General features: G+C 50.1%; 1 protein-coding gene across 6 annotated transcripts in view; it reads left to right on the forward strand.

Moving 5' to 3' along the window:
- LOC136625752 (complement component receptor 1-like protein) overlaps positions 1 to 13,528 on the forward strand; it is a 108,133-nt gene that overhangs the window by 26,571 nt on the left and 68,034 nt on the right. For all 6 annotated transcript variants that reach the window (XM_066600219.1, XM_066600218.1, XM_066600215.1 and 3 more), the window contains exon 4: positions 1,202 to 1,393. In XM_066600219.1, coding sequence (XP_066456316.1) covers positions 1,202 to 1,393 — 192 coding nt within the window. The remainder of the gene's footprint in view (positions 1 to 1,201; positions 1,394 to 13,528) is intronic.

Consider the following 13,528-nt stretch of genomic DNA (forward strand, 5'->3'; position numbering starts at 1 on the left):
TGGGTTTTCAGTCCCATATGAACCCAGCCTTACTGTGCAGGATAAATAATGTGTCTATAGTCTGGGTTGTTGGAGGACTATTACTGTATTTTTTACTTTATAAGGCCTCATGTCCACGGGCATAGTTTATTTAGCAAATCCGCACGTGAAATCTACCCATCAATTTTTCCATAGGGAATCATTGACCATCCGAGGTTAATTTAACAGCATCGGATGTGATTGATTTTGATTTGCAGATTTTACGCAGGAAAAAAAAGCTGCATACACACTCTCTCTCTCTTTGGGGGGAAAAATATGGTATATATATTTTGTAGTAATAATTTATAATATATTCTGCAAGCAAAGGAAAAATCACAACATGCACCATTTTTGTGCGGATTCCGCACTGACCTCTTCCATTGAAATCAATGGAAGCTGTCCGATCCTTGGCCCTTCTGCTATCGCGTTGTGGAGAGGTCTTGGATTCTGCGGCATCATTAGGTGATGGCGCGGGAAAAGCAAGACCTCAAAGACAAAATCTGTACTGCACAAGTTCGACAGCTCGCTGTGCGGACCATCTGCAGCACAGATCAAAATTAAAGCGATCAGGTACACGCGGACACCACTGCTGGCAGAGCCACATTCTGCATGCAGAATCTGTCTCTGCCGTGTCCAGGGTACCGAAGGCCTGGGTCACACGAGCGTAAGTTTACCACATTATGCGCAATGTATGCGCGTGTGATGTGTGGTAATTTGCAGCCAATCAAATACATTGCCTTATGCTGTTTCGCTCACATTTGCGTGTGTAGGCATTGTGTAATATGCGAACGCAAAAAAAAAAAATCAGAGCATGTTCTATTTTGCCTCGTATTACGCACGAGAGCCCATTGCTCTCTATGGGCACGTGATCAATGCTGCTCATATGCAATTACATTGCGAAGCAACAGCGCCGGAAATTTAAACAAAAAAGAAAACAGGAAGACTGAACAGGACAGCCTGCATGAGATACGTTGTCATGCGCCGTAGAATATCGCTGTGATAGGCCGGCTGCACAGCGATAAAAGCCTGCGTGACTCTCACAGGGTTTTACGCATACATTCGTATGACCATGGCCTAAGGTTTTATAATGTTTCCAGGAGATTTATTTTCCTAAAATGTTGTTTTTTTTCAGTTAAGTGTTTGATTGATTAATTTGTATTTTCCTGTGTGTATTTGTTACAAGGAGCTTGTGGTGTTCCGGAAGGACTGCCTTTCGCAACGGTGAAACCCGAGGATCTCGAAAAAGATATTTTTCTTCCTGGTACAAATGTCAGCTATAATTGTAGACTGGGTTACATCCGTGCGCCCGGTACAAGCATTAGAATCACCTGCCTTGCCGACTATACATGGTCTACACCAAGTCAATTCTGCGTCCGTAAGTAACTACTTTTGCTTTATTTGGTTGTTGTCATTTGATTGTTTAAAAGGTTAACCCTTGGTGTGCTGCTATTTCTTGCTGCACAACATAAGATATTGGAAATGGGGAAAACCTGGGTCACATGGACATATCGCAGCAAATGTGAAATCAGGAACCCCCACCCCTCCCCAAAACCACTTACCACTTTGGGCTTATAAACACTCAATGGCCGTCCTTGTATGTACAGCTTTATATTTGCTCATTACCTTCCAACCACAACAGTGATGTTAAAATTGGAAAAACCTCCCAAAAACTTCACTTTTTGTAAATTTTAAATTTGTCTTATGTAAATTATATTTGGTGCTAAACTTAGTCACCTTAAGTGCATTTTTAACCCCTTAGTGACATAACTAATTTTAGTCTTAGACAGTAAATAGTGTCCCCTTTTGTGTTCCAACGGTCATAATTTTTAATTTTTTTTTCATCAGTGAAGCTGCATGACAACTTGTATTTTGTGGGACAAGTTCTAGTTTTTATAGAAACCAATATTGGGTACATGTAATGCAAATTTCTCGCTCGTGTCATTGGGGTGCACAGCAAAGACCGTGGGATATAGCCTCTGCCACTAGGAGGCGACATTAAGCACAAAAAAGTTAGCTCCGCCCTCTGGCTATATCCCTCCTGCCGACAGCAGGCTAATTAGTTTTTAGCTTAGTGTCTCGTAGGAGGATGGTCGTGCCCGTTAGGCTGGTTTAAGGGCCACGGTTAGACGGGGAGGCAGGATGCTCCCCATCAAACCTGAACGGAGAGGAGGGCGAACAACCTCGGGTTTGTCCAGGTTGCTTCTTGCCCGGCCCGCCTCAGAAGAAAAGGTGGCACATCCGGATCATATATATCTGCATGTGGCCCGCCAACGAGAGCCCCCACCCCCCATGTTTGGTGCAGAGGTTCGCATCCCCTTCCCATGGGGTATAGGGGTAGGCTGCTCGAACTGGGGAGCCGCTTTTTCTTCCAGCAAGGACGCAGGAGGTAAGTATGCGCTTGCGACCCCCCCCCCCCCCCTCCCTCCCCCCTTCCTGGCTCTCCCAGTATGTCGCTTTTTGCATGCGTACCTTGTGGGCTGCAGCGAGGCGCGGGGATAGGCGCAGGCGGACAGGCTCCTTTTCGTCGGGAGTAGTATACGCTATGTATGGCTGTGGCAGAGGAGGGCATTATTCACTGGGGCATTCCTGCATTTTGCTCCCCTTGAGTTCGCAGGCGGGGTGGGGGAGGGTAGATGAGTTCACCATGGAGGTATGGGCTCACCAGACATTCAGGGCGCTGGTTCCAGGCACAAGCCGGTGGGGGTGGGGGGTGGGGGGGGGTGGCCTCAGTGGTACCTCAGGCGGCGGCAGCAACAACTTTCAGTATGCCCTGGTCTTCTGGCTCCCAGCAGGAGTTCCTGCGATGTGGGGGCTCAATTGAGGGGGCTGGAATCGGAGGGGCGTGGCCTCGGCGTGTTACCACGCCCCTGTGTGGTGTGGGGGCGTGGCTTCGCGGCAATACCTCTGTGGATGGGTGTGGCCACGCCCTCTGCCCTCATTGACTCCATGCAGGGGGCGTGGCCTCATCGGCAATGCATGCCGCCCTGCCCCTCCCCCTTCCTCCCTCAGCACAGGTGAAGGGGGATGACATCAGAGAAGCAGCCTATTGGGGACAGCGCGGCAGGACTTGAAAACCGCCCTGCTGCTCCACTCCTTGCTGCCCTTTTCTGCTCAGCTTATACGCTGTACAGCTCAAGCTCCAGGAAAGAAAGCCCTTCAGCACCTGCAGTCTCCTGACCCAGCGGCTTCCCGGACCTCTTCGGACCTCGTCAAGGACCTGGGTAAGCTCTGCCTGGCGGCTAGCTCCCCTCTTTCGCTGCGTATCCCTCCTGCCGGCGGTTGGCATGGCAGAGGATAGCTCGCAGTTTTCTTTGCCGGTGAAATCCCAGCACCATGTCTGACCCAGGAGCCCTGGAGGCAGGAGCAGGGACAGCAAGAGTAACGCACTTTGCTTGCTCACGTTGTAACCTAAAGTTCGCATGCGGACAGGCTGAGCCCTTTTGTAGCGATTGTTCCCCTGCGAAACAGGCGGCTGTGCAGGGCACCCATCCCCCCGTTCAGCCCCCAGCTATGGCCGAGCCGGAGTGGGCCGGCTCCTTGTCACTGGCGGTGTCTGACCTCTCTCGGGCATCTGGCGCAATTTTGGAAAAATTAGCGCAGGACGCCTCCGGTTCACGTGAGGAGCGCGGCCGTAGACGAAAATGGGTCAGGCCTTCGGACTCCCGGCGGCCCTCCCGGTCACCATCCTCCTTGTCGCTTTTGCGCTCTTCTGGTACTAGGTCGCGGCGCTTGTTGGCAGAAGAGGATGGTTCGGACAAGGAATGGTCTGAATCCTCCTCAGACTCTGTCGTGGAGGAGGATCAGGTCCCAAAATTTTCGGCAATGGTGGAGAGCTTATTGGTTGTGGTGCGTGACACTTTTCAGCTCACTGAACAGGAACCACAGGCATCTGGGATATCGTTTTCTTTCAGGCAGCCTAGACGCTCTCCGAAAACCTTTCCTCATAAGGACTTTGACAAGGTCCTATCTAAGGAGTGGAAGGCACCGAATAAGCGTTTTTCCAAGATGGGTTACTTGATGGGAAATACCCCTTCCCGCAGGACTTAGTGGAGAAGTGGACGGTCCCACCGCTAGTGGATCCACCCATTTCGCGCCTGGCTAAGCATACCGTGCTACCCACGGCAGAGTCCTCCTCCCTCAGGGATCCCAAGGATCGAGGAGTCGAGGCCTTGGCAAAGACCGTTTTTGAGGCGGCAGGGTCAGCTTTTAGGCCTGTGTTTGCCTCGTCCTGGGTCAGTAAGGCTGTTACTGACTGGGCAAAGCGGTTACGGGAAGGAATCCTCGAAGGGGCGGCGACCAAGGATCTGGTGGGCATTACACACCAGAGTGAACAAGCAGGTAGGTTTCTCTGTGAGGCCTCTATGGATACAGGCAGACTGGCGGCCCGAGCCTCCGTGGCATCGGTGGTGACTTGCCGGACCCTATGGTTAAAATCGTGGGATGCGGATGCTTCCTCCAAGGGGTCGTTAATCAGTATGCCCTTTGTAGGATCTCGTCTGTTCGGCGCCAAGCTAGACGAGCTCATCTCAGAGGCTATGGGTGGAAAGAACTCGCTTTTGCCACAGAACCGTCCAAAGCGGTCACCTCCGCAGCACAGACGTTTTCGTTCCTATCGCCAGACGAGTCCTCATAGGGTGGAGAGAGAGGGTCCACAGGAGCGGGAACAAAAGAAGGTTCCTTCCTTTAAACCAAGCTCCTCTTGGCGGGGGCCCCTGCCCACAAAGGATACCGAAGGCAAGCCCCCCGCATGAGGGACTGCCCCCACCTGTTTCGGACAAGGTGGGGGGATGGCTTCTCCAATTCAGCCAGGTCTGGTCGTCTCAGGTCACAGACACCTGGGTACAGGAGGTCATGTCCAGGGGCTATGCGATGGAGTTCCACTCACAACCGCACGACCGCTTCGTTCGGTCCAGAACCCCAAAAAAGGACGGCTCCGTCCGTCCGGTTCTGGACCTAAAGAAGCTGAACAAGTTCGTAGCGGTCCATCATTTTCGCTTGGAGTCGGTACGAGCGGTCATCTCATCCTTGGAGGCTGGGGAGTTCCTGTCCTCGATAGACATCCAGGATACATATTTACATATCCCCATTTGTCAGGCGCACCAGCGCTTCCTCCGGTTCGCGGGGGTGATACTCTCAAGGTGGGACAGGTTAGCGCGATCCCTCGAGGGGAAGATAAGGTTTCCACCAGGAGTTCAGCTGTCACTCCAGTGGAGGTTGGACTCGCCACGCATCCAGCAGGGCAGATCGTTCCTGCCCCTGCAGTGGCAGGTGCTGGCTACAGTCGCCAGCATGACGGGCTGGGGGTGCACCAATTCCTCTCTTTCCTCGGATGCTCAGGAGGATCAGGAAGGAAGGGCTACCAATGATTCTCATAGCCCAGATTGGCCGCGAAGAACGTGGAACGCTGAGCTCATGGACATGGTAGCAGACGCGCCCTGACGATTACCCCTACGAAAGGATCTACTCTCTCAGGGTCCCCTCTACCACCAAAGTTTGGCTGCACTGCGTTTGACGGCATGGCAGTTGAGACCGCGGTACTAAGAGCAAAGGGCTTCTCAGACCCTATTTATCCAGACAATGATTAGGGCTAGGAAGCCGTCGTCATTGAAAGTATGTCCCCGGGTGTAGAGAACATTCGTTGGTGCGAACAGAAAGGGACACACCCGATGCTTTTTTCGTTGGCACGTCTCCTGTCGTTTCTCCAAGACGGGTTGGACTTGGGCCTGAACCTCAGCTCCCTTAAGGGACAGGTTTCGGCTTTGTCAGTTTTGTTTCAGCGACCTTTGGCTTCAAGGTCGGTGGTGCGCACCTTTTTACAGGGAGTTGCTCATACGGCACCCCCTTTCCGGTCTCCGGTGCCACCTTGGGACCTTAACGTGGTTCTGGACGCCTTGCAGGCCCATCCGTTTGAACCATTAGCGGAAGTACTGTGGTGCTTGCTGTTCTGGAAGGTCGCTTTCCTGGTGGCGCTGTCGGCAAAACCACCCTTTACGGTTTTTTCACCAGGATAAGGTGGTGTTGCGACCGGTGCGGTCTTTTCTCCCAAAGGTGGTGTCTACCTTCCACATTTATGAGGACATTGTACTGCCATCATTTTGTCCAAGGGCGGTTCAACCTAGGGAACGGGCTCTGCACACCTTAGACCAAGTCCGCTGAGGACATATTTGGACCAGACCGCGTCTTTCCGGCGCTCGGATTCCCTATTCGTGATACCGGATGGTCCGAGACGTGGCCTTGCGGCATCAAAGGTGACAATTGCTCGCTGGATCCGTTCAGCAGTGGTGGAGGCCTACTGGGCTAAGGGTGAGACACCGCCGTTCCAGGTGAAGGCACATTCCGCTAGAACGGTGGTGGCTTCATGGGTGGACAATCACAGTGCCTCAGTATCACAGTTGTGTAGAGCGGCTACCTGGGCATCCCTGCACATCTTTTCTAAATCTTATCAGATATATATACGTTTGCGTCAGCCGACGCTGCGCTGGGTCGAAAGGTTTTACAGACGGCTGTAAACTGACCACATGCGCTTATGATTTATTTGTACCCACCCTCGGGGACGGCTGTGGGACGTCCCACGGTCTTTGCTGTGTACCCCAATGACACGAGCGAGAAAAGAGGATTTTTTACTCACCGTAAAATCTCGTTCTCGTCTCGTCATTGGGGGACACAGCACCCACCCCTCTTTCTTTATATGACACAGTGGTGGTCCTGGTCGGACTCCGGATTCTGTAAGTCGCACATGGTGCTGCGTGTTTTTTCATTACAGTGAAATTTTTTGTTAACGTGTCATATAACTAACTATTGTCTCTGTTCCCGCATGGCTACTCCAACTCCTGGCATGACAAACTAATTAGCCTGCTGTTGGCAGGAGGGATATAGACAGAGGGCGGAGCTAACTTTTTTTGTGCTTAGTGTCGCCTCCTAGTGGCAGAAGCTATATCCCACGGTCTTTGCTGTGTCCCCCAATGACGAGACGAGAAAGATTTCACGGTGAGTAAAAAATCCTCTTTTTTGTACTGGGGGCAATGGGAAAAAAGCAGTTTTACCATTTGTTTTTTTGCGATTTATTTTTATGGAGTTTTTACCATGTGGTATAAATATTATGTTACCTTTATTATACAGGTCATTGCAACACCAAATGTTTCACCACTTTTGTACAATACAAACCTTTTGCTGTGGGGCAATCAGTAATTTGTATTGATACCAATTTGGGGAACACATGGCCTTATTGATTTTATTCATTTTTTTTTTCTTGGACACTAAGTGATCAAAGAAGCGCAATTCTGCCATTGCTTTTTTTTTTTTCAACTAGTGTGCTGGACGGCTGCACTGACTGCTGAGCATCTACTGGGCTGTTTGGACTCGGCCCCACGGGGTGATATTGCTGGTCCCTAATCTTTGATTCTGGCTCAGATTTGCCCAAACCCAACAAACCATTTCTCAGTGGTACTAGAAAAGCTACTTGGTGAGAAAGTTCTCCTGGACAAACTAAATGAAAATACGGAGATGTAGGCAAACCAATATCTCAACACCTACTGGAGGAAGTGTTATTAATGCTGTAGCTGTCAAAAGCCCTCATCGACCCATCCCGTCAGCAGTAAGACCACAAAGAGGCCAGATTTTTTTTTTTATTTTTTTAATTCTTTAACATTTTCATTTTGGTTTCCACACATAAAGCAATCTGTCAAGTGATTCCTTCTGAATACAAGAATATTTAGATAACTTTGATACATATTACTTGTAATTACTCTAACCGGTCAGAATTATGTCTGTTTGATGTTCCTGAAAGTTTTGGTTTTCTTGGACCGTACCTGTCAGAACTGTTGGATTTCAAATAAACTATGCTGTATATAACTTCTTAGGGTGTAACCTTAATGAGAACTTACATTTATTAGGGAGGAAGGTGGGGCGGAAAGATTGGGAAGGAGCAAATGGGGTACCACACATGTCTGTGTATAGTCTCAAAGTTGAGTGAACTCTTCCGTGTTCTGGATACCAAGTCTTCCTAAATTTGTTTTGCGTACCTCTCAATGTGGCCGTGAGGTCCTCCATCTCCATCGTCCAGTTTACAGAATTTAACCACATCCTTATAGTGGGGGGGGTTCTGTCTGTCTCCATAGTCTGGGGACGCAGGATCTCGCTGCGTTAATCAGGTGGCGGACCACTGAATTCTTGTAAGTAGAGATGGGGACGTCGCAGTGGTGCAGGAGGAAGAGGGCTGGTGTTTTGTTTAGGGTATATGTAGTGAACTTGGATGTGATTCTCCACACTTTCGACCAGTAGCTCATTAACACCGGGCAGTCCCAGAAGATATTTAGTAGCGTCCCCTGTTCTGATCCGCATCTTCAGCATAATGGGAAGACCGAGGGGAACATCTTATGTAGATGGGAGGGCACCCTGTACCAGTGTGATAGGATCTTATATCCTGATTCCTGTATCTGACTTGATAGGGAGGTTGTGTGCGTCAGTGTGAATATTCTCTCCCTTTCCTCTGAACTGAATGTTGTGTTAAGGTCCTTCTCCCACTGCTGTATATATCTTGGGGGTGAATTTTCCTCTTGTCTGGTTAGGATGCTATACATCCTTGACAGTGTGTCTGGAGGGGCCTTCTTCGCTACACGCAGTCTCGAATTGTGTCTTGGGGCGTGAGTATAGATTGGGGTGGGGGAGGGATCGGAGGAAATGTCTTAGTTGAATACTTTGCCAGAATGTGAGCCTACCCTGGTCCGTCTCGTTTCCCGGGACCTCACCCGTCCACCCCTGGCCCTCTCTGAGGAAGTGGCTTGCCCTGAATTTCCCTCCCGTGAGCCTTTCTTGGTATATTTTACTCTCGTTGCCCGGTGGAAAATCCGGGTTGCCAAGTATCGGGTACATGGGGGAGGGTCTAGAGAAAACTCCCGCTTCCTCCGTGATCTGTGCTAGACTTGTCAGCGTGGGGCCGATAGTTGGGTGATTTGTCAGCTCTGTTGTGGCCTGGTTTTTAATCCATGAGAGTACTACCAGAGGTACCGGTGTAGCCGTCTGTTCTAGGTCAATCCATTGTTTGGCTCCCCTGTGTCTATGCCAGTCTATTATACGTGCGGGATGGACCGATTGGTAATATCGGGGGAAGTTCCGTAGACCCATCCCACATTTCTTTTTTGTTCTAGTCAAGATGTTACGGGATACTCGGGTTGGTTTAGATGCCCAGATAAATTTAGACATGAGGGAGAGTAATTGCTGGAAGAATTGCTTAGGTGCGTGTATCGGTAATGCCTGGAATAGGTATAGCACTCTTGGTAAGATGTTCATCTTGAATATGGCCCCCCTCCCAAACCACGAGAAGAGTCCCTTTGTCAATGAGTTTAGGTCTAGGCGGATCTTGTTTATTAAATTAGGATAGTTTGCGAGAAACAGCTCTGTGACCTTGGGCGTAAGGTAAATCCCTAGATAGAGGATTTTGTCCCTCCTCCAGGGAAATGGGAATGCTTCTTTGAGCTCTTCCGAGAGGGTCTGTGGGAGTGAAATATTCATTGCCGCGGATTTCTGGTAATTGATCTTAAAATTTGACAATTTCGTGTATCTGTCGATTACTGCTACTAGGTTGGGTAGGGATATTCGAGGTTTAGTAATGAAGAATAGAAGGTCATCCGCGTAGGCTGCAATTTTATATTCTGTGTCTTTTAGGACTAGCCCCCCTATGTCTTGGTTGGACGGGATGTGACTTAGGAGAGGTTCAAGGCATATGACGAAGATCAGTGGCGATAGTGGACAGCCCTGTCTTGCTTGTGATGGGGAAGGATGACGAGAGCTGGCCATTTACTCTGATCTCTGCTGTTGGGCTAGAATACAGACTCGCTAGGCACTGTGTCATGTGGGGTCCCGTCCCGAGTTGTGACAGGGTGGCAAATAGGAAGTCCCAGTCCACCCCATCAAATGCTTTTTCTGCATCTGTTGACAGTATGCACATTGGGTTAGATAGTTTTCCCGCGTAATGGATCAGATTTATGGCTTTTATGGTGTTATCTCTGGCTTCTCTCTGTGGGACGAAGCCCACTTGGTCTTTGTGTATCAATTGCTGTAGGTATGGGGATATTCGGTTTGCTAGTATCTTGGAGAAAAAATTTTAAATCTACATTTAAAAGGGAGATGGGCCTATAGCTCTGACATTGTGCAGGGTCTTTCCCCTCCTTTGGGATCACAGTTATGTGGGCCCTTAATGAATCTCTGGGCATATTGTGCCCTAGTGTCAATGAGTTATATGCCCTTAAGAAATGGGGTGATAGGATTCCCATGAATTTTTTGTAATATGGTAGGGTTAGTCTGTCTGGACCTGCTGCTTTCCCAGAGGGAGCTTCTGATAGGACTTTGGATAATTCGTTCTGCGTTATTGGGGCGTCCATTACTTCTATTGCTCCCTGTGTGAATTTACCTAATTGCGCTTGTTGGATGTACTCCCATATCCGTTTTTTGCGTGATTCTCTGTCCTGCTCTCATTGGGGGGGGGGGGGGGGGGGGGAGATTGTATAACGTTTGATAATCCCTAAATGCCTCCGAGATCTGTTTAGGTATGTGCAGAGTCTTCCCTTTAGAGTTTGTGATTTGTGGGACGTATGTTCTCTCTCTGGCGTTGCGTAATGCCCGCGCCAGCGTCCGGCTAGGTTTATTGCCAAATTCAAAGAAGTGTCTTCTGCACTTTAATAGGTTCATATTTGCCTGGTCTAGACTTATTTTACGCACTTTGTCCCTCAGTTGTGCTAGTTCCGTGCCCTGTGTTCTATCTAAGGAGGATAAAATTTATGGGCCAATTCTAGGGTTTGTATGCATTTTAGCAGCTCTTGGAGCTGCGCTCCTCTTTGTTTTTTGATATGAGCCCCTAAGCTGATGAGACCCCCGTATAACGCACTTATGTGCTTCCCATACCGTCAGGGGGTTTACTTCTGGGGTATTGTTTTGTTCAAAGTAATTTTGTAAAGTTAGGCTTAACTTCTCTAGTGCTGTCGGGTCTTTGAGCAGAGATTCGTTTAGTCTCCAATTCCACTCTCTTTTATGTATAGTGGGGAGTGATAGTGTGAGGGTGATTAGAGCATGATCCGAGAATGTGATGCTGTCTATTTCAGCCGATATGAGCTGAGCCAAGGAGGAGTGATGTACCAGAAAAAAATCGATTCTGGAGTACACGTTGTGTGGTGGGGAGAAGAAGGTATAATCTTTAGTGGTCGGGTGTAAGATTCTCCATGCATCAATCAGCTGGTGTTTGTGTAGGATCTTTTTGAACCTGCGGTGTGCGGATGTCGGTAGGGAGCTGCTTCCTCTTGAAGTATCTACCTGTGGGTCTAGTGGCATGTTGAAATCCCCCCGAAGTATCAGGGTGCCCTCCTTGAATTCACCCAGGGCCCTTTCCAGGAAGGTCGCCTGGTTGGAGTTGGGGAGATACAAGGACGCCAGTGTGACTTGTGTGTTTGCGAGCTTACCCTTGACGTATAAAAATCTTCCTCCTGGATCGCTGCGCGTCTCCCCATGCTCCCACAGGATGGTATTGGAGATTAGGATTGACACTCCCTTCGCTTTGACCTCCGCGTTTGTGCTGTGGTATGCTTTCGGGAATCTCGCGTTCCCAAACCTCGGGACAGCGTCTGTGCGGAAGTGGGTTTCTTGTATGAAGGCTATATTTGCCCTTTTCTTCCAGAGGAGATGGAGGATGGAGGACCTCTTTTCAGGAATGTTGAGCCCCTGCGCGTTAATAGAAATAACCGAGAGGTAAGCGTGGTCTGTAGACATGATCAATTGCCTAGAAACCTTGAAAGTCAGACACAGTTGTTAATGGCTTGTGGTTAGAAACTTGGGTAGGTATGTGGTGGGGCAGAGGGGGAGGGGAAAGGGGGTGTGTAGTGGACGTAAGGCTTGACAAACACCGGAAAAATAGAATAATAATCACTCTATACTTCAAGTTTATTCGGAGGCCTGGGCCCCTGCCAAAGGGAAGGCTGAGCCGAGGTCTCCGGAACCCTATTTGGGGGTACGAAGAAAGACTCTGGTCGAGACAAAGGCCGCTGGTCCGCTCTCCGTGATATGTCTCAGAGGTGTGGTCTTCACGGACTCACGTTAACGAAAGGTGGATAATTCGTTCTGTTATGGGTGTGAGCTGCTCCGCCGCAGCTTGTCTGTCCGTGTCTGTATGGGACCGACCGTTTAAATAGAAAGTCACTTAGTTCGCAGGTGGTGGGGCTTGAGATGATGGGGATTCCTTCTGTGGGGCCGTTTTGTGTCCTTTGAGGGGCTATAAGGGTGGGTTTTGTTGTAGCTTCTCTCTTTGCGCCCGCTCGGAGATAGAGCAGGATCCTGCGCTTCGGTGTGAGTTAACCATGTTAAAGTTCTTTTTCTTAGGGTTTTTGCGTTGAGGGCAGTGATGGTACTCGGACGTTGTGGCTGGTATCGGCTTTGACGTTGTGTTTTTCTTTTCCTGATAGTGGAAGGGACCACCTCCTTAATTGGATGTCATGGGGGGGTCTATAGGTAGTGTCCAGTCTGGGATAGGGACTGGGGGCTCTTCCAGGAATGCGAACGCCCCTTCTAGGTCAGATGGTGTTTTGACCGTGTATAAGCGGCCTCTTTTGCGCAGGATCAGGTGGAAGGGGTGTCCCCATTTGTAGGTTGCGTCCGCTCTACGTGCTGCGTCTAATAGGGGACAGATCAATCTCCGGCTGTTTAAAGTTAATCTGGATACGTCTGGTAGGATGGTGATCTCATTTCCCCTGAATCTGACCGAGCCTTGTTCCCATGCCAGGCGTAATATCTTCTCTTTCTGTCGATAAAAATGTACCCGGCATATGACATCTCTGGGGGAATTCGCGTTTCGTGCTCTCCCTCCAAGTAGACAGTGGACCCTGTCGAGCTCTATTGCCCTGTCTTCTGGTCAGTGTAGGAGTTTGTTGAAGACTGCCGTGACGCAGTCGTGTAGCGCTTCTGAGTGTGGGGCTGCTGTGAGGATGGAGGGGGTAGTGGTTGCTTCATTTACATTCCCCTCTATAAGTGTCAGTTGTTGTGAGCACTCTGGGGCTTCTTGGCTGGACTGTCCTCTGCAGCTGAGTCCCTGTCTCTGCTGCTCTTGGGTAAGTACCTCTGCTTGCTGGGCTGCTGCCTTCATAGGGGTGCTCTGAATGCCCTCCTTCTGCTGTGTTGGGCTGCCCCTGGGAGACCCTCCCGGTACCTGTGAGGTTGTGGAGCTTCCTCTGCCTGGCGATGGTGACCGGCTCTCCCTAATGTCTTCTCCCGCCATTCGTTGGGCGCCCTCATGTGTGGGGATGCCTGGGGGGACCTCCGCTGTCAGCGCTCCGCTTTTTTTTTTTACTGTCCCCTCTCTGGGTCTGCGGCGCGGTCCGCGCCGGCGGCAGGGCTTTCTCAGCAGAGCACGGGGAGTGCAGCTCCACGTGTCTGCCCAGTGCCATGTTCCCTGTCTTGTGGCCGGTCTCTGCGGCTCCCGCTCCTTGCAGGTACCTGCTCAGCGGCATGCTTGTGGTTGGTGGAGGGTCTC

This window comes from Eleutherodactylus coqui, chromosome 4 (genome assembly GCF_035609145.1).
Source record: "Eleutherodactylus coqui strain aEleCoq1 chromosome 4, aEleCoq1.hap1, whole genome shotgun sequence".
NCBI classification, from domain to species: Eukaryota; Metazoa; Chordata; class Amphibia; order Anura; family Eleutherodactylidae; genus Eleutherodactylus; species Eleutherodactylus coqui.